At 42.2% G+C, this 23,407-nt stretch overlaps 2 protein-coding genes across 6 annotated transcripts in view; one reads left to right on the top strand and one right to left on the bottom strand.

Moving 5' to 3' along the window:
- Window positions 1–18,957, top strand: part of LOC147114142 (rho GTPase-activating protein 7) — a 208,314-nt gene extending 189,357 nt beyond the window's left edge. For both annotated transcript variants that reach the window (XM_085995769.1, XM_085995770.1), the window contains exons 6-14: window positions 4,412–4,582; window positions 5,601–5,760; window positions 6,470–6,668; window positions 7,808–8,021; window positions 8,998–9,112; window positions 9,805–10,020; window positions 11,682–11,899; window positions 13,902–14,075; window positions 15,799–18,957. In XM_085995769.1, the coding sequence (XP_085851895.1) occupies window positions 4,412–4,582; window positions 5,601–5,760; window positions 6,470–6,668; window positions 7,808–8,021; window positions 8,998–9,112; window positions 9,805–10,020; window positions 11,682–11,899; window positions 13,902–14,075; window positions 15,799–15,916 (1,585 nt within the window). In that variant the 3' untranslated portion in view covers window positions 15,917–18,957. The remainder of the gene's footprint in view (window positions 1–4,411; window positions 4,583–5,600; window positions 5,761–6,469; window positions 6,669–7,807; window positions 8,022–8,997; window positions 9,113–9,804; window positions 10,021–11,681; window positions 11,900–13,901; window positions 14,076–15,798) is intronic.
- A 1,206-nt stretch (window positions 18,958–20,163) lies between these two features.
- The window catches only part of rars1 (arginyl-tRNA synthetase 1), a 43,701-nt gene continuing 40,457 nt past the window's right edge, over window positions 20,164–23,407 (bottom strand). For all 4 annotated transcript variants that reach the window (XM_085995771.1, XM_085995772.1, XM_085995773.1 and 1 more), the window contains 2 exons: window positions 22,603–22,850; window positions 20,164–20,375 (listed from right to left, as the gene is read on the bottom strand). In XM_085995771.1, coding sequence (XP_085851897.1) covers window positions 20,266–20,375; window positions 22,603–22,850 — 358 coding nt within the window. In that variant the 3' untranslated portion in view covers window positions 20,164–20,265. The remainder of the gene's footprint in view (window positions 20,376–22,602; window positions 22,851–23,407) is intronic.

Here is a 23,407-nt window from a genome sequence, read left to right on the forward strand (position 1 = left end):
ATTTGGTGTGACCATCATCACTGCTAAGTTAGTAGAATCAATCAATCAATATGATCATTTTCAAAAACTTGGGCTGTTTTTGTATGTTTATCCCTCTTGTACAACCCATATTCAACGTGATCAGCTATTAGTAAATTTACACTATGTGCATATGCAAGTGATTAGCTAAACTGAGATTTGTGTCATATGTCTGCAGTAAAATAAGGCTCTTAAAAACACTTAGGGGGAGAAATTCGGTTGGTTGCGCCACCGATTAACGCCTAAAGAGGCCGAGAAGTGGGGCGTTAGCCAATTTCCGGGCGGGCGCAAGGCACCTAGCGCCTCGCCCCATATTGAGCATGCATTAAGCGCCGGCGCTAAATCTTAGCGCCCGTTCATGGGCGCAGGCTGATTATGATGTCATTTCAGTGTGCAACGCCTTTTGGGCACCCCGGACTGGAAATTCAGTGGCGCCCCCCTCCGTAGCACCTGGCGCTAATAGTGACAGCTTACCTGGACCTTACCAAGTCACTCTCGGGCTGGAGGAGCGTTATTTAAAGGGGACTGGTGTGGTTTAAAAGCGGCAGCCATTTTTGGTGCACAACTTCCTCGAGAGCTACAAAGAGTTGCTGAGCTGCACACTGAGAGCCATTTGACCACTGAGCCAGCGCAGGCAGACGATCTTCAGCCTTCTGACCATCACCTTGCTGTTGGTGAGCCTTGACAACGGGGAACCTTCCTGTGGGCACTTATTATGGGGGCTGCATTGGAGGGGAACGTCCTGCTGCTGAATCATCTGGAAAGGACGCTGGGAGAGGGGGGCAGGCATGGCCAGACGGAGGAGGGCCAACAGACATCGCCACAGCAGACCTTACGCTGGCAGGGTTTTCTGACAGCAGTTTTCCTACATGAACATGCCGGAGGAGCAATGTGTCAGAAGGCTGCGATTTAGAAAGGAGGTGGTGACTGAGCTGTGCCAGCTGCTTCAGCCAGATCTGCAGCCTCAGATAAGGTGCAGGACACGGGGGGCACTGTTGCCTCACAGCGCCAGGGACCCGGGTTCAAATCTGGCCTCGGGCGACTGTCTGTGTGGAGTTTGCACATTCTCCCTGTGTCTGCGTGGGTTTCCTCCGGGTGCTCCGGTTTCCTCCCACAGTCCAAAGATGTGCGGGTTAGGTTGATTTGGCTATGATAAATTGACCCTTAGTGTTAGGGGATTAAATACGTGGGGTTATGGGGATAGGGTGGGATATGTGTCAGTGCAGGCTCGATGGGCCGAAATGGCCTCTATCTGTACTGTGGGGATTCTGTGATTCTGTGAGGACATCTCTGTCGGTGGCTGAGAAGATGCCTGCTGGCCTGAACTTCTACGCCAGCGGCTCTTCTCAGGCTGCGCGTCAGAGGCTGATCAGAAGTAGCTTCTAGGCCCCTTTCACGGAATGCTTGCTGCCATTCCAAGAACAGGAATGGAACTGGTCTGATACCCCCAAGCCTGTGAAGGGCAAGATGCATGTAAATAGAAGGCATGGCCATTGTAAATGAAGAAAGTGTTTCATTACACAAAATGTGGTTCCTTCAAACATGAGAAAGCTATGGCAACAGAAAGCAAAACGAATACACTGACACATAACTGCCTCTCACACCCGGGAGACTGTCCAAAACATAAATCACATTCCGACCATCTTCCTTGGCCTTGATTCCACTGCGCCAACCAAAGCATCCAATGCCCCATCAGTGAGGCGTTCAACCCTCTGCCTCACCCTTTCCATTTCTTGCTAGGCTGGTGCGCCACAGGTAGGCTCCCACCGCTTTGAAGGCCTACAAGGCAGTAAGGCAGTGAGTGTGTCTGGTGATGCCAATTGACCTGCCCCTTTAAGAGCTGGCCGGCGCCAGTGTGTCTCAGGGAAAGTGATTATTGAAAGCACCTGCGCTGCGCCCCGCTGCCGCTAAATTGGGTTGCGCCCCCGGGTTAGCGCCTTAAGAGTCTCGTGCAGCGCCTGATTTAGCGCCGCAATCACCCTTAGGGGCGCAACGACCCAATATCGCGCCAGGTGGCGCTAAATCGCAACTGGCGCTAGGCTTTGCACTTCGCCAGAACTAGCGCCCCAAACGGGGCTATACCCAATTTCTCCCCCTTACAGTTTTGGATCTACCATTTATATTCTCAGAAGATTAAATATCGAAGTAATGTAATGATACAGTGACTGGCTTGTGCATTTTAAAGGTAACAGTAATGCAGAGTGACTTGGGCAGTGAAAGAGTCAGTTAATGCAATCAAGTTGAGAGTTCCCAAGGGTAACAATGCTAAGGCACTTCTACTCTGCAAAGCTTATTGAAAAAGATAAGGTACCCCCCTGGTGAGCTTTTCTGAGCATTGAATCCAACACAGCTTAGAAAACTTCAAATTATTATTCTTTGAATAATACATATAGAAATGTTTGCACACATGGGGTCTGAAAATGGAACAGCTAGTTTTCAAAAGATATTTTATTTCAATTTCAATTTCAATTTTAATTGTGTGATATCAGTAGGATAGATCAACATTTCTATTCATAACATGACCATAAATCAATCTCCATTTCCCTCACTCGTGAGTTATCCAGTCTATGTCGTCTTGTGACGTGGACTTTCTGGGCTTGACAGGGTAGATGCTGAGGGGATGTTTCCCCTGGCTGGGGAGTCTAGAACTTGGGGTTACAGTCTCCGAATAAATGGTCAGCCATTTAGGACTGAGATGAGAAATTTCTTCACTCAAAGGGTTGTGAATCTTTGGAAATTCTCTACCCCAAGGAGCTATGGATGCTCATTCATTGGGTATATTGAAGACAGAGATTGATAGATTTTTGGATATTTTGTGGTAACTTTTTAAGGAGGCTTTTGAAGGTGGGCAGATATGTAGCAAGAATAGATATTAGAATTTCAAAGTATCTTGGAAGGGTGGCTGAAGGTTCTGGTGTCATTGATGTAGCCGAAGGAATGCACAGTAGACCGAAGCTGGAAAAGCAGGTTGTGCAAGCAGCATTATAGGGCTGGAGGAGGAGATGAAATGAGACTATGGAAGGATTATAGACAAGAATGAGGATTTGAAATTAACATATTGAGGAATTGGAAGCTGATGAAGACCTAGTGACAGGTGAGTGATACTTGATGTACGTGCTGGAATTCTAGATAAGCTGAATAGGATGTTAGAAAAGTTATGTCTGGAGGTGACTAAGTCGTGTAGGTGATTTAGAGGTAGAGACGGGAATATTTACGGTTGAAGTACCCTTGGTGATGGACTTTGAAGATTGGTTTAGGGTCAAAAAGTGCACTAAGATTGTGCACAGTCAAGACCACTTCAACGGGTAGCTAGGGAACTCCGAGCACAAGAACATCTGGTGTGGGAAAGCCACTTTGCTGAGATTGCAGTTAAAAACACTTCTGGGATAATGAAATTTACCCTACCTATAACCCATACCATTTCTAACCTGGGAGATGGAAAGCATTCCACTCTCCACCATTGCCATTGCTCACCTTGAGCATAAAATCCAAATACAAGAGTATTGGTTTTGAATAACATAGGTTTTGTGTAATGGATGCCAGTTTCAGACTGGTGGTACATTAAAGCTAACTTTAGAAGATTTTCAGTTCATTAGAAAAATTACTACAGTATGATTTGTTGCTGATTCTGCAAGGATATTTCAAATTGTTGTAACAATATGACATGAAACACGATCAGCCTGTTTTCAGAGGTGAGATGTTATGAGAAAAACTGAGTCAGATTCTAAACCTGCAAAAGTAAATACAAAAAGCTGTTTATCTTGTAGTGAGAAAGATGATTAGTAATTTTTCACAAAAATGAGTCTTGCTGAAAATGGCTGAGAATTTCAAGTGTGTACAGAGTAAGCCTGATACGCTCAAATTGAGCTTGTTTTCTTGGGCACACAGACACTAGTAGGCACATTTTAAACGTTTTTAACATTTAAAAAATATTTAATTTACTAAATCTGATCAATGTGCACCAATGAAACTAGTAAATGATTCAGTATAGTTTTCAAAACATTCTCAGTGATTTTAAAATCAGGTTACACATAGGTGGTGGCCTAGACACTGCTTAAAAAATGTTTTTGTGATAAATCCATTTTCAGCTGTATTAATTAAACTGCACCAGGTTACCACTCTTTAAAAAAAAAATATATATTTTTTTAATGCAAAGTAAAAAACCAATTACATTCTATTACACTAACCGATTGGGTTAGTTCATGGAAGATTTTACGTTTGTGATTATGTTAATGCATTTTAGCGGAAGCTTGAACTGGTAATCTAACCAGTGCAATTTGCGCCCAAAGCAAAATCTTTTTTGGCAGCTTACCTTTATTGGGAGAAGAGTATAATTTTTACACCTAGCTGGTAGAAACTTGGATTGCCAGACTGATGATGTTTTATGTTGCAGGCGGCAGAGGTTATGTTGGCCCAGTGAGCAGAAATTGAATCCTCAGAATCTACATCTACAGATTGACGGCCAGTCTGCTGCCCAGCTCAACCTCTTGCAGAAACTGGCTCTCCTGAAGCTCACTACCCTAATGGACAAATACTCGCCCTCCAGCAGGCAAGGCTGGAACTGGTAGGCATTATTGCAATATGTATATATTTAGAAACGGGGATAATTGTGGGTGGATAACATGGATATCATTTAATCTTGGTTCAATAAACATTATAATTCACAAGCGTACAACTCGAGTGTCTTGTTGATGTCCTCTGCATCCCTAGATTAAATGAAAGCTGGTTAGTTGGTCCATACCATTTACCACTTTTATGTATGTTACAGCCTCACCTGAAATGAAACCAATTCCAAAGCATTTAAAAACAATGTCAAAATTACATTGATTGAAGGTTGCAAGAGTGTTTTTGATGTAATTACTACAGAATAGTGTTTCTTTAAAGATCAAAGCCGTACCCCATGATGTGGCACTGCGTTTCTGCAGTATTTGAAAAAACATTTGCTATCTGTTACTTGAGGATTGTATCTCCATTTCATTGCATCTATTTATAGATTATCCACTGGCGTCTTTTGATCCATTCAAAATTATTTACAGCTGCATTATATATAAAAACGGAATATTGTATCAGTGCCTTATGATATCAAAACATTTAAAATTATCAGTCTTCATAATTTCTATTTTGTAGTTAATACATTTTACCCTTTCTCCTTGTGGAGAAGCACCTGACAACTCCATGGCACTTCAATTTTTGGATATTTCTTAAGAATGCTATGATGTATCTTTGTTCAAGAAGGTGGTTCACCACCACCTTCTCGAGGGCAATTAGGGATGGGCAATAAATGCTGGCCTTGCCATGAATAATTTTTTTTTTTAAATAGTTCCCCTTAAATTCCAGAACTGTGTGGCAATACTTTTAGTCCAGATATGAAGGGCTTATAAGCCAGTTAGTACAGAATAACAGCTTTTAAGTGCCATTTATAAAACTTCATGACATACCCTCTCAAAGAGGATTCATCATAACGATATTCCCACTTCAATATATTTTTTAATACAAAATGCTTGATGTTTTGTTCAACCCTAAAATTGGCACAAGGTGTTGTATTTAGAATCACATTAACTGTTGACTTCCTGATTCTGTAGGACAGTGCCCAAGTTTATCAGGAAGATAAAGGCACCTGATTATAAGGACCGAGTGGTGTTTGGTGTTCCATTGCTGCTGAACATGCAGCGTACAGGACATCCTCTACCAAAGAGTATTCTGCAGGCCATGTATTTTCTCGGGAGCCAATGTCTGGATCAGGTTGGTGTAGTTCTTTTAAAATGTTGTTTTTTGATGCATGTTTGTGCTCATCACAAGGAAAGGATGTCCAGTTCCTTTTTGTCGCCCAGTGTTTTTATCAAGCGCACCCTGGTCACATGTAGCATAGGCCAGATGTGTCTTTACCCCAATCTTGGAAGTATTCCCTCCAAATGTACCATTATGAATTATTCCACTTCCAATTTTCTACACAAGCAATTTTCTAGCGCGTCTGAGTGAAATAGGTAATTTAGTGCAAATTTGCGGCCAGTTTTATGTTCTTGTGTATATAAAACCAGAATGTCCCAGATTTGAGATTCCTGATAATCTGTAGCCAGAGGAGACGTTCATCTCCTGTGTGTTCTGGATTCAAACTCCGCACATGAGAAAGGGCAGTAGGGGTAATTTTGACTTTGTGCAATAGTGTAAAATGGTTAATAGCGAATCACCAGCCAGTTTTACATCTCTTCTGGATTTTACTTCCATTGACATTACCCCCAGTGCCCCCTCTACTTTGGTGTAGTTCTAACTCCAGTGGGTTCACCTAAAGGTTCAAATGAAGCATCATGTTTGAAATGTTTAGCTCCAGGTTGACTTTGATCTTTGTGTCAGTTACTGATAGTAAAGCTGATCATATGCTTTTCAAAAAGTAGTTTGTTTCCTCTAATACAATGATAGTTAATTGTATTTTTCAAATTATTCATCACATTAGGTTGGATTATTCAGAAAGTCTGGAGTAAAATCGAGGATCCAGGCGTTAAGAGAAATGAATGAGAGCTGTCCGGACGGTGTCAGCTATGAAGGCCAATCTGCATTTGATGTAGCTGACATGGTGAAGCAGTATTTCCGAGACCTACCTGAACCCTTGTTGACCACTAAGCTCTGCGAATCATTCCTTCATATATATCAGTGTAAGTGCAACTCGTGCTATTAGTCACCAACTCCTCAGTATCGTCTGTTTGCAGCCTGATTTTTAGAAGTGATTTGAATAGCCAGATGTTTCTTTTTACAATACAACACTAATGCAATCCCTCCCTTTATAAAAGATGCATGTTCCTGTTGAGCCAGATGTGGCATTCAGGCTATTTCATGCTATTCCCGTTTTCAACTATCGACTAGATTTCAATTGCCAGATCTCATTTTATCTGTACACAAAGCCAATGAGGAGACTTTTAGCCTTCCCTTGAAATGGAATAATGCAATCTGTCTCAACACTTGGCTTCTTTCAGTCATCATTTTTTGAATGTGTTCTAAATGATTGTTTTATGAGAAAGCAGATGGAGAGATGCAGTTTCTTGATTCCTACTTCTGCAGGGTTCTCAAACGCTGAAACAGTGTTAAAGATTCAATTAACATAGGACCAGGAGTAGGGCATTCAGCCCCTTAAGCCATGTTCCGCTGTTCTATTAGATCAGAGCTGATCTGTACCTCAAATCCATTTAGCCGCCTTTTCTCCAAATCCCTTGATATCTTGTAGTGATCCTCATGCCATAAGGAAATCTTTAACTTGGTGAGCTAGGCATTTGGAGGGAGGTACAAAATTATTCATGCATCCCATTTTACAACACACTGCATTCAATTAATAAGCTAGTTGTGCGCTTTCTCATCTAAAAGACTATAAAACAGATTAATTTCCACATTGCAGTTGAATATTTAGTGGTTAAAGGAGGTTACTTTTAATTAAAAAGAATTGGGTACTCATACAAGATCATCAAAAAGGTGATAATTTTTACACAGCTTGTAGGACATGGAATAGTCTATCAGAAATAGTGGTGGAAACAGAATCTATAATAGCTTTTAAAAGGAAAGTGGATGAATATATGGGGGGAAATAGAGCTGCCCATGTAATCCCATTCCCCAGATTGATGTGATGGGGCTGAATGGCTTCCTTTTGTGCTGTAAAATTCGATAAATCTAAGTATGAGTAACATTTTGGTTAATCTGTGTTTTGTAAAGTTGATGGATTGATCTACCCGAGTGCAAGAAATGGCAATATATTGTTCTCATTTGTCAATCCTACTTTGACTTGTTTCTCTGCCCTTTTCTACAGATCTACCAACAGACCAGCAACTTTCTGCAGTGCAGTCGGCCATTCTGCTCCTTCCAGATGAAAATCGAGAAGCTCTGCAGACTCTCCTCTTCTTTCTCTGTGATGTTGTGGCTTGCGTCAATGAGAACCAAATGACCCCGACAAACCTTGCGGTCTGCCTGGCTCCATCCCTCTTCCACCTCAACACCCTGAGAAGGGAAAGCACTACCTCAAGGTAGGTTTTAAACTTTGTATCAAAGGGAACTTTAACTAACTGCTCACAGGTTAAAGACTAGAGAGAGATGTGGAAATAAGAGAAATTCCTGCACCTGTGCATGTATGGAAGATGCGTAAAGCAGGACAATGGGACAAAGTGTATGTGCCCAACTTAGTCCCGACAGCATGCTGGCTCACAACTGCATTGCCAACTAAGTTAATGTTGTTTACAACTCTGTTCCCATCTGGGATTTTGATGAGCAAGAGGCCAAATGCTTCCCAAAAGAGAGAAAATTCATAAAAATGGAAGGGATAATTGCCTGCTGGATGGATGATACATTCTTGCACAACTCCTAAAGGTTTAGCATTGGCAGGGGCCTGGGACCGAGCCACCTTTTAGGTTAGGATACTTTGTGAGGTACTGGAAAATCAGATGGGGTATGGATGGGCAGGCAGAATGGGGAGAATTGTAAAATAAAATACCATATCACCACTTAGCCTATACCACATCACAGACCTCTCTTTTATTTCAAAGACATTTATCTCCCAATTCAGTCACTGCATAAACTCAAGAGTGCTACATTATCCAATTGGCTCAAGATTACAGCAACTAAATGGATTGTACAATGGACTGTAGTTCATGTGCTGACACAGCAGGCCTGGTTGAGTCCCAATCTGTAATGCATGTTGAATGCAGTCACCCATAAGAGGGAATGTTAGTTTATCTCCTGTGGAGAGGGGCAGCTTTGAACTTATAATTACAGATAAAGCTGCTCTTTCATTTCTCAAGCTTGGCTTTAAAACTTCAAAGCCAAGTCATCAAGAAACCCTGGCTGCAGACTGGCTGCTTATCGTCTCCTGATAGCTATGCTGCAATCGAGGAATGTTGCCAGATAGTGTCCCTGGAATAAACGTTACATGCAGCTTGTGCTCAATGAACAACACTAGCTAACTAGATAGTGATTTAGATAGTTAATTTTTTCTCATCTATCTAGGGTGAGCCAAAGGAAGTACAGTCTGGGGAAACCTGACCAGAGGGACCTGAGTGAAAACCTCGCTGCCACGCAAGGATTGGCCCACATGATCGCAGAGTGCACAACTCTCTTCCTGGTAATAACCTTCTGCAAACTGTAACCCTTTTGCTAATCATTCTCAATTTAATTAATGTTTACCATTTGCTCAAATATGTTTATGAATTGTATGTTTCATTCATAAAACACAGAGTTGTGATTTTTTTTTTCATTTCCAAACTATGAAATGGATTCATGCAAGTCAAAATCTAGTTCAATGCACAATAAAGGTTCAGTAAATGTGCAGCAAAATCTTGTAACAGGAAGATTGTAAGAGCATTTTCTTGCAACAACAAACCTGCTCCACGGGCCTGATAAAAGCTCCTATCTAATACTGGAGCATGAACTTTGAGTAAATAACGTTTTTCCTCCCTCTTATACGGGTGTGCAATGATAGGCTTAATTAAGTCATGGTTGAATCTCTCATGGTCTGAGACTCACCGTATACGGAGGTGCTGTTTTTTTGGATCCATATGGCAGGAAGTCAACCAGTTCTGGAATTTTCCAACTAGCTTTACTGTGCCCTTTCAATGTTTGCCAAGGTGAATATTTTGCCCAATTTGTTAAACTTACCCGTACTTATTTAGAAATGGATACAGAGGAAAGTCAGAATGATTTGATTAAATTATTTGTTTTTCTTTCCCCGTTGATCTTTTCCTTTCCTGCCATTGAGCTCCTTCCTACGAATTTAACTTTTATGAAGTAAGGCAATGGCAATTATTTTTTTTCCAGGTTCCTGAACAATGGGCAGAGCAGTGCCAGAGCTTGTCCATCAACCAGGATTTCCAGTCTGACTGTGATGATGGTCTAAATAACTCTGAGTGGTATTTTAATATCAAGGCGGCGCTACAGAGCTCCTTGCAGAGCCAGCTGAAGGAGGTGAAGGAGAAATGTAAAGGCTGGATCAGCTGCTCCAGTGTCGAACATGCAGAAATCACATACAAAAAGGTAACTAACTAACTTGAGTCTATCTATATAGTACCTTTTTTAATGTAAACGTCGTAAAGCGCTTCACAGAGGTGGAATCAGAAAATGGATGGGGAGCCAAAAAAGGAGATATTAGAGTGAGGTGACCAGAGGTTTGGTCAAAGTGGTGCGTTTTAAGGATGGCCTTAAAGGAGGATAGGGGAGTGCGGAGGCAGTGGTGCGTTATGCGAGAGAATTCCAGAATGTGGGGCTAAAGGTGTGGTTGGCAAATGTGAGGCGAGGCAGATAAATGAACAAGGCATAGTCCAAGGAATAGAAAGTTTTGGAAGGAGATTGTATGACTGGAGGAGATTATAGAGACAGGGCGGGGCATGGCCATGAAGAGATTTAAACACAAAGATCAGAATTTTAAATTTGAGATGTTGAGGAAACCGAGCCAATGTAGATCGTTGAGCAATCTTTGCGTGATGGGGTGAGCAGGACAGGTTACGGGCAGCAGTTTTGGATGAGCTGAAGTTTACAGTGGGTGAAAGATAGAAGGCTGGCTAGATGAACATTGGAATAGTTTTGAGTCCAGAGGTGTCAAAGGCATGGATGAAGGCTTCAGCAGAAGATGAGCTGAGGTAGCGGCACAGACAGGCAATGTTACAGAAGTAGACTTGGGTAGTCTTTGAGATGGAGTAGATATGGAATTGGAAGCTCAGCTCAACCTTTAGGTTGGGAAACATAATTTATGACAACTGTGCCTATTTCAGTTCTTTTAGTTTATGTAAAAAATATAAGTTTAATAATTTTATCCTGCTTAAGGCATCCTTGAATAATCCCAGGTCAAGAGTTAAAGTTAAAGTTAACTGTTCTGACCATGCAACGTTGGCTTAAACCAACCTCTGCTGTACCCCTACTGCATGAGTATACCATTCACATCCCAAAACAGACAATACTTGTGGTCTCGTGGAGTAAATTGTCAATTTATACCGAGTTACAGCCACTTTGGTTAAGAATGCTTTGGGCTCGTTTCACTTAGGATAAGTCTGTTGGCTTCAAAGCTCCTATCACAAAAGCAAAATACTGCAGATGCTGGAAATCTGAAATAAAAACAGAAAATGCTGGAAATACTCAGCAGGTCAGGCAGCATCTGTGGAGAGAGAAACAGAGTTAACGTTTCAGGTCGACGACCCTTCCTCAGAACTGGAAAAAGCTGGAGATGGAACAGGTTTTTAAGCAAGTGCAGGGGCAGGGAGAAGTGGGAGGGGAGGAAAGAACAAAAGGGAAGGTCTGTGATAGGATGGAAGGCAGGAGAGATTAAGAGACAAGAGACTTATCCTATCAGTCTTGACTGGGTTCAGTCCCAGGTCATAGAAGTATCTGATTCTGGAAGACTGAGCTCGATCTTGACTTCATTTGACATTTATACATGTGCATTCCCAGTTAATATATAGAGATTAGGAGCAGGATATCTGTGATAGTCCTTTACCTAAACCAGTGATGCTGTGTCCCATACTGCTACCCTGCTTGAGATGAACTAACCCAGCACAGACTGGCAATCAAGAAAGGGAGTTTCCTGATCAGAGTCAAAAACATTACCTCTGAGCCACATGTCAGCATTACAGATTTAATGACAACGTTTGACGTTGATGAACTTCAAGTTGGAATGACTCACTTTCATTGATCTATATTTACAGGTTGATGACAACCATCCCTTGCGGCTGTGGAAAGTGTCCATTGAGGTGGAAAAACCACCAGAGGAGATCCTGAAGCATTTGCTTAGGGAGCATCACCTTTGGGAAAAAGACCTCCTTCAGTCAAAGGTCATTGAGACGCTGGATGATGAGTCTGAAATATATCATTACACCACCAGTAGTACGTTCCCGCACCCAGCCAGAGATTACACTGTTTTGAGGTAAGCAACAAGGGTTTAATCTCAAAATTTAAAACTTGCGCTGACCCTATTTTAAAAGTATGCATTTTAGTAGTTTCCTCAGAGAGAGAATCCTCTGCTCGGACTTCAGAGCTGCAGGCAGTGCTGTCATGGAAAACCTGATTTTGTAAAATTGTTTACCGCACAAGCAACAGTTTTGTCTGTCTGTTTGTTACCTTCCCTTGACTTCTATTTTGATCTGCTTCTATGTGTACTGGGTGATGGTTCAGCCACTGGCAACTGCAATAAGGAAGGAGATTCCACAAAATTTAAATCATTAGTTATTGACAGCACAACAACAAAAAATTCTGCAGTATTTGCCATGCCATTACAATGGAGCAAGCCTACAGTCTTCCCATAGGCCACTGCATTCTGCAACAACCCTGGGATAGAAGGTGATAGTTAAATCTGCATTGGAACATCTGTGTATAAGGGACAGAGTTACAAGTTAGAGAGGATGCAGAAAAGAGTTAAAAGATTGGTTTCAGGGATGAGGGAAGTAAGCTACGTGGATAGACTGGAACAGCTGTGGTTGTTCTCCTTAGAGCAGAGAAGGTTGAGAGGGGATTTGATAAAGGTGTTCAAAATCATGAGGGGACTCGACAGCGTAGATAGAGAAACTGTTCCTGTTGGCAGAAGTGTCGAGAACCAGAGGAAACTGATTTAAGGTGATTGGCAGAAGAACCAAAGGCGACGTGAGGAAAATCTTTTTTACGCAGCAAGCGGTTAGGATCTGGAATGCACTGCCTGAGAGGGTGGTGGAGGCAGGTTCAATTGTGGCTTTCAAAAGGGAATTGGATAAGTACCTGAGAATTTGCAGGGCTACGGGGAAAGGGCAGGGAATTGGGACTAGCTGAAGTGCTCTTGCAGAGAGCCAGCACGGACTCGACGGGCCAAATGGCCTCCTTCTGTGCTGTAACCATTCTATGATTCTATGGTCCTGGCACCATCTGGATTCCACAGCTGGGACAAGTGTGTAAAACTCTGCCATACATCTTGGATCGATATACAATATTGAGGTGATGCAGTTCTAGGGGGAAGTGGCTGCAGATGTTGCACGGTACTTGCTGTGACATACTTCAAATATTGTTCTCCCTTAGCTCAGTTTTTTTTTAAACTGGGAATTCATTCAATGTGAAGTCAGCAGATAAGAACAGCACATTTATTTAAAGTACTTGCTAGCAATAGTAGTCTGTAGCTCAGGCTATTCAATTCAATAAGAAACAGTAAAGAAATCCAAGCAAATGAATTGGAAAGGATAAAAGCACTTTGAATTCATTGCTCTCAAAAGTACCACCACATGTGTTCCAAAGCAAGAAAGCTAATAAGAACAATGTACAAAGCTTCTCTGATGTGATATGAATAAAAAACATAAGGACAGTATCTGTGGGAATTCCTAAAGGATTCCAGAGTGCCTACTCATTCGTCTTAAGCACCTCTTTCCCTGACTCAATTCAATCATTTTTTCTTAGTTTCCAATCACTCAAATAACCCTTTAATTTTTGGTATGATTATCTGAGCAAAGTAAAAGTCTGACGCAATCACTGAACCGATGTGCCTTTTCATGAGGTTAACAACACGTATAAACAAAATTGAGTATTTAAATAACAACAGAAAATGCTGGAAAAACTCAGCAGGCCAGGCAACATCCGTGGAGAGAAAATAGAGTCAACGTTTCGGGTGAAAACCCTTTGTCAAGACAACAAAGGGTTTTCACCCGAAACGTTGACTCTATTTTCTCTCCACGGATGTTGCCTGGCCTGCTGGGTTTTTCCAGCATTTTCTGCTGTTATTTCAGATTTCCAGCATCTGCAGTATTTTGCTATCGTTGAGTATTTAAATGTTGTGCTGGTGTCCTGATCTTTAGAATTAGAGGATCAAATATATAAATGGGGATAAATGAATTTGTTTATAAAGCTCCTGCATTCTGGTGTGCTGTGCCAGTTCTAAATGGTGTATTAACTGTGCTTTTATTTTCTTCCAGGATTTGGCAGACAGACTCTCAAACAGGAATGTGTGTGTTAGCTGCCACCGTTGTGGATGCCAAGGAAGTTCCTTTACAAGGAGTCCAAGCAAATGTGATCACATCCCAATATCTCATTGAACCAGCCGGACCATCAAAATCCAAGCTCTCTCACATCTGTCGAATAGACACCAGGTAAATGAAAAGATCTAGAGGTACTGGGAAAGGGTTCAAAGAGGTAACCAAGTGTCGATAAGCTATTGGCCCTGAAATTAGGATCGGGGGCTTGCCGCACGTGCAAGCCCCCGATGCGCACTCACCCTGCGCGCCAACATCTGAAGCCCGGGCCTGCTTGCATTTCCTGTCACTGGCCCGGTTCAGATGTCGGCGCGATGTGCTTACCTGATCCAGCGGCGTAGTTAGTGCGATGTGCCGGCTGGGATCAGGTGAGCACTGTGCAGCCAATCAGGGGAGGGGAAACTCATTCATGAGTTTGACAGTAAGAGCTGTCAAACTCATGAAAAGTATGGGCTGCCAAAACACTACTTTAACTTTAAATAAAATTTTAAAAAACATCCCACTGATTATATTAACGATAAATAAGTTTTAAAAAATGTTTTAAACAATTAATCAATTTTTTGAAAAAAATAAATTAAAAAAAGAGTCTAAAACTAAACTTACCTTACTGTAAATTCTTTAAAAATAACAAACCTGTGGAAAAAAAAATTCTACATTGTACTAAAAGCCCACTTACCTGAAAAACTAAATACTTACGTCTGGTTTTTCCACGCGTAAAGACCGGAGGCCTTTACACGCGCGCAACTCTGGGGGAAAAAAAAAGGAATTTCACTGTGCACACGCTGCCTGTGCAGTCGCACGCGCTCTGCCTCTTAACCCCTTGGGTCAGAGGACAGGAAATGCCGGTTTTCAGCGCATGCGCTGTGCATGCTGAAAACCGGCAATTCCTCCGGGCACACGCGTGAGTACCCCGTCCGTACTCACGCGTTGTGCCCGGAATTACTGGGCCATTAAAAGATTCTAAGGGAGCTCCTTTCCTTTAATGTGTAACAATTTTGCTAAACAAAATGACTAGATTTTATGATTGATTACAGTGTTTATATTCTATGAATTTTAACATGTATACAAGTGTTGCTCATGGTGAGACAGGAGATGTATTCATTTAAAACGGGTGTACAAAGTACTAACAGGGACTGTGATGCTCAGTACCCATCTCTGTGATTTTTGTACATAGCAAATAGCTAGCAACACAAACCTCAATGTGGAGCACTATTTCACTGAGATATTATGATCTGTACATCCATAGCAACTTAATCCGGCATTGGAGCCCCTACTTCTTCGATTGAATGTCACCAATCAGGCAACTGGAATTTTAATTTATCTTTTAATTGGCTATGACCAAAGCGTGGCACATCTATTGCCAAATTAAATTGTCCCTGGATGTAAAACAATGGGAGTTACCAAAATATCCCTGTGCTGACTGCTCCCTGACCCCATCGCCTTAATGTTGCTGATGAACTTCATTGCTACTAAGAGCCATGTGTATTGGCTGGACAAAGTTGTGGCAGATTCAGTCTGTTGCCACTTAAAAGTTGACAAAACGTATTTTGTACTTTTAACTATGTTTAATTTTAAAAAAGCATTTTTAAGCAAGAAATGGCAAATGGTCTCTGTAAATCTCTCCCTTCCAAATGAAAAATGGGCATACATACCAACAATAGTTTGCAGCACCTTCATTAAAAGGTTCGTTAGTACCATACCTTAAAAGCTTGCAATGTTTTACTACATTAAAAGTGCTGTATAAATGCAAGTTGTTGTTGTAGTAGAATAATTCTAGAAATTACTGAGAGTTAGAATACATAGCTTCACTCGTTCATTCTGGCGCTCTGGTTTCTTGCAGAGGACGAACTCCAGAATGGTACAACAAAGTATTTGGCTATCGCTGTGCTGCTGAACTCTTCAAGATTAGAGACTCCTTCACAGCAACTGACGCTGAGTTACGAGAAACAAAAATTTGAAATGGTCATGCAGTTTTAATTGTACAATGAGTGTTTTGACCAACCCAACAGTGTTTTTAAGTGCCGTTCATCAGCAACTGGAAGAAAGGCCTGCAACTGCAATGGTAATGGCTGGAGAGGGGAACGAGCCCCAAGCAAATTTACACTGCTTATGATTTGGTGGGCGGGGGAGGGGGGTTCGGTGGAGAAAGAGATGCTTGGAATTCATTTTAAGAAAGCGCAAACCAACAACTGCTACTGGTTGGAGTTTGTTGATCATGAATGTTGCTGTCTAAATTATCTTTGAATCTGGCCAAATGCGTACAAGTCGTCTTTTCCCATTTACAAGCATTTGCTCAATATATTTTAACATCTAAAGGGGAATTTTAACCGCTGCACAGGAAGCCGTGGGAGGCCGGCCGTAAGTAACAACTAAGCCTAACGTCCTGCCGGCAAGCTGCCCACCCGCAAACTGGTGGAATGAGCAGCTGGCTAGTTTCGGATAGGTGAAGACAGCCTGCCACCATGCAAGTAAGAGGGTTTGGTGTGGTCTCATCGGTGGGAAAGGGAGGCGCCCGTAACAGCAGAGGCCCAGACTTTCTTTATAGGACTCAGAGGAACACTCTTGTCCTCCACGCCATGCAAAGGTGCTTACAACTTTCCTTTTAGGGTCTCTGCCTTCTCAACAGGCTTTACTGAGAAGGGTGCCTGCGATAGGTTGGTTTAGAATTTTTTTAACCTCAGCACTGTAGGTCAAAAAAATACAAAGAGCAATGGTATTTACTTGCAAAATGATTTTCCTCAATTTATAATCTTCTAATTATGTGCCTCTTAAATACAAAAGGTCAACTATACCCTGTAATGTCTTAACCTGATTATGTAAAATTATGACCCCCTCCCCATGAAATTGGCAAATGCACATTAGTGTTGCAGATTTATACCCACTGCTAGTGCAGTTCAGTAATGTGCCATACCACCTGTGGACTTGTTGCGGAGCCAATGAGACAAATCCTTCTTTCGTTCTGTGTGAATAGGGAGGATGGCAGTGGGTGAAGGGTCAGCTAATCTAACTGTATTAACTTCATTCTTTTCCCCTTTTATCTTGACTAAATTTTGTGTGAGCAATGATGGGCTCAGTGTCCTAGTTTTTTTTTAATTCAAAAGCTATCACTATTTCATGGAACATATGCAGACCTCAGTGATATGGGCACAGAACCAAGTTTAACCTTGCAGTGTGACTTCTAATAGCAATATGAAGACTGTTTTTCCTTCGAGATAGTTACCCCATATATATCACCAATGTCTTGGCAAACTGCATCTGCAGTAATGCCTAAAGTGAACAGATCACGCTCGCTGTCTGTTTCCTCAAGTTAATGGCATAATATTTAAATTCTGAAACAGTATTGAATAACAGGAAATAAAATGGAGAATGATGGAAATCAACACATCGGTCAGCATCTACAAAGAGAAAAAGTTAATATAACAGTTTATCAAAATAAGCAAGCTTTTGACTAAGATTGGGGGAAGGAACAAATTTCAATTGTGAAGAGGAAGTTAATGGGTCAAATTAAAATAATGAGAATTGCATTGGAACGGACTGATCCAGTTTCGCAGGGCATTTGACTTTCTTTACTGAATCAAGAATTTTCCAAAATGTTTGTTTAAGCTTCTAAATTGTATGACTTTTGATAGTCTGGTTACTTGTTTATATCTTGGGGGTCTTGCTTTTGCTCTCGTTCTCTACTGTATAAGAAATGTGTTGAATTGCTTTACTTTTGTACCAGCTATTTGGTGGTGAGACAAGAAAGTCAAAGAGCGAGGGGTAGAAATGGTCTTCCTCTCCTGTTTTAGCTATGTGAAAATTGTTGTGGAATTTGTAACTAGAACCACAGCATACATAGAAGATAGGAGCAGGAGTAGGCCATTCGGCCCCTTGAGCCTGTTCCGCCATTTAATGAGCTCATGACTGATCATCCAAATTCAGTACCCTGTCCCTCTTTCTCCCCATATCCCTTGATCCCTTTAGCCTTAAGAAATATATCTAACTCCTTCTTGAATATATTTAATGAATTGGCCTCAACTGCCTCAATTCAGGCAAGGTATCAAAGAAGCCTGAATGTATTTTTTTTTCAATCGTTTGACAAATACCCTGTATCTAACCCACTGTGGCTGCCTGGTTTTGTGCTCTGCTGGTGTTTACCGATCAATATTACATTTGGGGTAATTTTAACTTGATGTGATATTGCCTGTTTTAAAAAGTTAAACTTTCCCCAATTGTTTCCCTGCTCATCTTAAAAATATGGCAAATGCAAAAGTTTGAAATAATACTGGCCAGTCAGCGTCATAGATGGTGGTTGGTAGAAAGATTGGAAAGTAAAATAAAATTTAGATTGTGTTTTAGTAGGACCAGGTGTAAACTAATTGAATCACTAATTGTGCAGATGATTCAATTAATATTCCTTGCAACAAGTTTGACTCTCAATTTCTACATGTTTTATATTGTTTCACTCGCTAAAGATGGACAAGATAGTTCCCCTGACAGGAAGTTCATGGATATTGAACTGTCAATCATTTTGACTTCTATGCAAGCTGCTGAACCTTGGTATAAGACCTGTCTTTCAAAATGCTGGATTGGCAAAAAAAATTAACTGCAGATATTTATGTTTAAAGTGTATTATTTCTGATTTTATTACTTCATGCCAAGATTAAGAATCAAATTACAATTTTATCTATTTATGTACATCGACATTTTGTACTTTCATTGATGTAAATATATTTACTACATCGTAAACACATTCAGAATGGCCAGCAGTTTACTATCCTACTTATTAAATATGTAATGACAGAAGCAGCTGCCGATATCTTGTTTCCCTTGTACTGTGAAACGTAGTCGTTTGCTACATTTGTCTCTTGGGACTGCACACAACCATTGTAAAGTACCCATCGTGCCCCCACCCTACTGCAGTTTCTCTTCTAGCTTACTTAAAGACCTCCACTTGAATCATACTGTACAACAGGATGTTAGAAATAAAGTGCCAGCAATCGGTTTGCTTTCAATGTGAGATTGGACCATAGGCTTGTGTTTCATTGCACCGTGAACCAGGGCTGTGCTCCATTTTTCAGGAATTTTGACAGGCATTTCTAAAGAACAAAAATACTGACGTGCAGAAACTGTCACCAATGGGCTTTCTAGATTTCAGTGAACAAGTTACTCAGTGCTGCGAGCAAGCAATGGCTTTGGTTTCATGTGGAAAAATGGCTGATAAACATAATGGAATGTTGGTCTTCATTGCAAGGGGGGGGTTGGAGTATAAAAGCAGGGAAGTCCTGCTACAACTGTACAGGGTGTTAGTGAGACCACACCTAGAGTACTGCGTACAGTTTTGGTCTCCTTATTTAAGGAAGGATATACTTGCAGTGGAGGCAGTTCAGAGAAGGTTCACGAGGTTGATTCCGGAGAAGGGGGTTGACTTATGAAGAGCAGGTTCGGCCTATACTCATTGGAGTTTAGAAGAATGAGAAGTAATCTTATTGAAACATAAGATTCTGAGGTGGCTTGACAGGGTAGATGCAGGGAGGATGTTTCCCCTCATGGGGGAATCTAGAACTAGGGGGCAGTTTCAGAATAAGGGGTTGCCTATTTGAAACTGAGATGAGGAGGAATTTCTTCTCAGTGGGTCGTGAATCTGTGGAATTCTCTGCCCCAGAGAGCGGTGGAGGCTGGGTCATTGAATATATTTAAGGTGGAGATAGACAGATTTTTGAACAGTAAGGGAGTGATGGGTTATGGGAAGCGGGCAGGGAAATGGAGCTGAGCCCAAGATCAGATCAGCCATTATCTTATTAAATGGCGGAACAGGTTCGAGTGGCCAACTGGCCTACTCCTGCTCCTATTTCTTATGGTACTTACACAACTACCTTATTTTCAGATGTGTAACCTCTACACTCCACCCGCTACAACATCCAAAAAGCTGTGAAAGGGCTGCCAAATTTAACAAAAAACCACTTGCCAGAGCTCTGAGAGAAAAACATAAGATTGCTGCAGCTGCAGGTCTACAGAGTCTGCACAGAATACCAGCAGGTAGCAGTTCCTCTTGTCCCTCGTGTGCTGCAATGAGTTCATCATCACCACTTGTGCAGTGTACTTTGGGCAATCTGTAACATCGGGACTTTTGTATAGTTTCGCCCAGTCTGTGTGCTTCCAGCAATTAACAGGGTCGAATTGCTGAACCGTCTGCTCCCAATGTACATAACAATGAACAGGAGGGTCTTTGCTTTAGATTTTTATTTCAGATGTATTTTACACAGCAACACAAATTTGCTGCTGTAGCAGTTGCTATAAAAAGGCAAGGTGGAATTCAAACACAAAATTACATCCTCTGAACAGGTTTGAGTCCCAGGATAGCAAAACCCTTTGCCATGACAGCAGCAGTGGCGTCACACAGCAGCATCCGCCACATGTTCACTCTGACAACTTCACCTGCAGTAAAAAGGAGACAGGAATGAATTGTAATGTTTTTAGGAGTAAGTTGAACATTACCAACAAAAAATAGAACACGTGCAAGAAATAGGGAACAGGATGTACGATTAGGCTTAAAAGACTTGCATTTAGGTCCTTAAAAATGTACGTTAAAAGAAGGCATAGTGAGTCAACATCTGATCTGCAATTAGCCATTGCAAGTTATGTTGCCATAACTAATGATTCTTGTGGTGTCTACATCCACAGCTACATTCTACAGAGTCCTTCGAGTAAGACCCTTGAAAGATCTCACAGAATTCTGAACATTTCAATTCGTCCCCATTTTTTTTTTTTTGAGGTAAATGCTGGTGAAAATAACGTAAGACTTTTGGGCATTCGGTGTTGGCACAAAGTACCTAAAATGCAGAGTAAAACTCTCTCCACTCTATCCCCAGCAAGGAGACTTAGCTCTCAAATTTAGAAAAGGACCACTGAACCAGTTAAAATACAACATTTCCTTTATTTGCTGAGCACATTGATGTATTTTATTACGTCCTGAAAGGACAGCATGATTAGGAGCCTCACTCTTCTGTCTGATTACAACAAAAACTCCTTTTATGTTGTAGAGCAAAAGGACCTGGACGCTTCCCACTTCTGGACAACGAATGACTTGTAGGTTCAGAAAACAAAGTAAATGGCTTCCCTTTAGGCTGACCAATACTGTGCTCGGTCTTCCTTTGCAATTCACATGTTATATTTGTCTGAAACATTGCCACCAGATTCAGAATAAAGTTAAGTTGAGCCTTATTTGTATATGATTTCAGGTGTAACAAGAATTTCACTGAATAGGGCACCTTAAAATAAGAATACTTAAACTAAAGTAACTTTCATATCGGATTCCAAACTGAAGAACCCTGCTATCTAAGATAGTCCAGCACACTGGTGTGCAAAATACTTAAAGACCCACATTTGCATTTTCAGTTCTCCACACATCAAGTTCCCAATCTCTTCCATACCAGAGGGAAGGCATCACGTCTAGTCAGTTTAGCTCAGTCGGTAGCTCTCACTTCTGAGCCAGAAAGTTGTGGGTACAACACCCAATCCAGGATTTGAGCGCAGAATCTAAGCTAATACAGTAATGAGGGAGTGCTGCACTGTGGTACATGCTGCCTTTCAGAGGAGACATTAAAGAACGGCCCCCATCTGCCTGTTCAGACGGGTGTAAAATATTCCACACCACTATGCAAAGAGCAGCAGAGGAGTTCTCACTGTACCAGCCAACATTTCTCACTCAACCTTCACCATCAAAACCCACTATCTGATCATTTTTCTCATTGGGACCTTGCTGTGTACATTTACCTACGCAAGAGTGACTACATTTCAAAAAGTAATTAATTGGCTGTGAAGCACTTTGGGACAGCCTGAGCATTTGAAAGGTGTTACAAAAGTCTTTGGCCTAGAAATTCAGTGGGCTGCGCCACCAGTTAGCGCCCAAAGAGGGCACTTAGTGGGTTTAGCGCCACTGGCCACGCCTCCCGCGAAATTTAGAGGGGCACTAATGGCGGCGTTAGCCTGTAGCGCTGCGCCGCCACCGATGACGTCATCGGTGAGCGCAGCGCCCCGATTGCGATATTTGGTAGCGCCCCCCACTGTAACGCCGGTCGCAATTTGCGACCGGTTCAGGGGGGCCTATCTGCAGCGGTAGAGGCGCTAATTAAAGGGGAGGTGTGGGGCGGCCATTTTTTTTTCTGGCCGCCTGCCAGCACCTCCTCGCGCCGCCGTCCCCGGCCTCCTGAGCACCCCCCCCCCCCCCCCCCCCCAACGTTGTGTCCCAAGAGCCCGGCGCTTCTCCTCGGTGCCGGGCTCTTTGGCCGGCACTCGCGATCTCTGATCGCGCTGCTGCAGGCCCCTCCCCTTTAAAGGAGAGGAAGGCCTGCAGTACTGCAGCACGCCGTGCCGCAGCGATTTTCAGTTGCAGCGCCCCAAGAGGGATGCAGGGCGCGTTGAGCAGCGCCCCGCTTCCGTTTGGGGCGCTGAAACTGAATTTCCGGCTGGCGCTCGCGGTACTTCTGGCGCCCAGGCGAGACTGGGGCACCACCGAATTTCTAGGCCTTTCTTTCCCATTACAATTTGAAAGGCATTTTGCTGACATTCATTACTGTGGTCCTCTGGCAATACATTTATTTAATCAAACAGGAACTCTTACAACAAAGAACCAAGTAATGTGCAAAAATCCAGTTTGACTCACCTGTCTGCCTGTCCTTCTCTACACAGTAACAGCTGTCATAGAACTCTGTGAAGATTGTGGCCAGTTCAAAGAGGTAGTCGCAGAGGGTATGTAGGTATAGGTCATCCAGGATTTTGTGAAGGATTTCTGGAAATCGCAAAATGCATTTCCCCAACTTCCATTCCTTCTCATGATTCAGCGGGATGGCTGTTTCTGCAGCTGCTTTCCGCAGAGTTGCATCATCGATGTTTGCGAGTCGAGTTATGGCCCTGCAAGGAATGTCACATTTTAAATTGAGATTGCAACTGCAGTTTGCCATCTTCTTCAGAAATCCACTGCATGCTGAGAAACCCACTGATTTGTTATTTTCTGGGGTGCACTACACCACCAGACATTTCCAAACTCATTCCATGAAGGACCTGAAAGAGGAAAGACTTCCATGGTAAGTCTGGGCTGGATTCTGACCTCGGTGTCAACACTAGAAAGACAACATTCCAACCGGTCCTCCCAAAATTTTTTTGGCTTTTGATACTATTGCCCCATCAAAAAAACTACTGGTAGATGACCTATTCTCAAACCAATGTTATTCTGTAACTAGCTGTTCACTGACCCCCACCCCGCCAATTAATCACGAAACTACCTGTGCCTGGAATCAAACACAAGCCTGCTCCTTTCCACCCTATACTGCAACAAGTTTAATTTCCATAAACACAATTTATCCTCTGTGCACCAAAGATCAGTACTGTTAGCTATATTTTAATTTCACCTGTGTGATCTGCCAATCAAAGGCAGTAAACGAATGGAGGGGAGAAATACCACTCACTTA

This window comes from Somniosus microcephalus, chromosome 8, assembly GCF_052327205.1.
Source record: "Somniosus microcephalus isolate GS21.2 chromosome 8, FLI_Smic_1.0, whole genome shotgun sequence".
Lineage (NCBI taxonomy): Eukaryota > Metazoa > Chordata > Chondrichthyes > Squaliformes > Somniosidae > Somniosus > Somniosus microcephalus.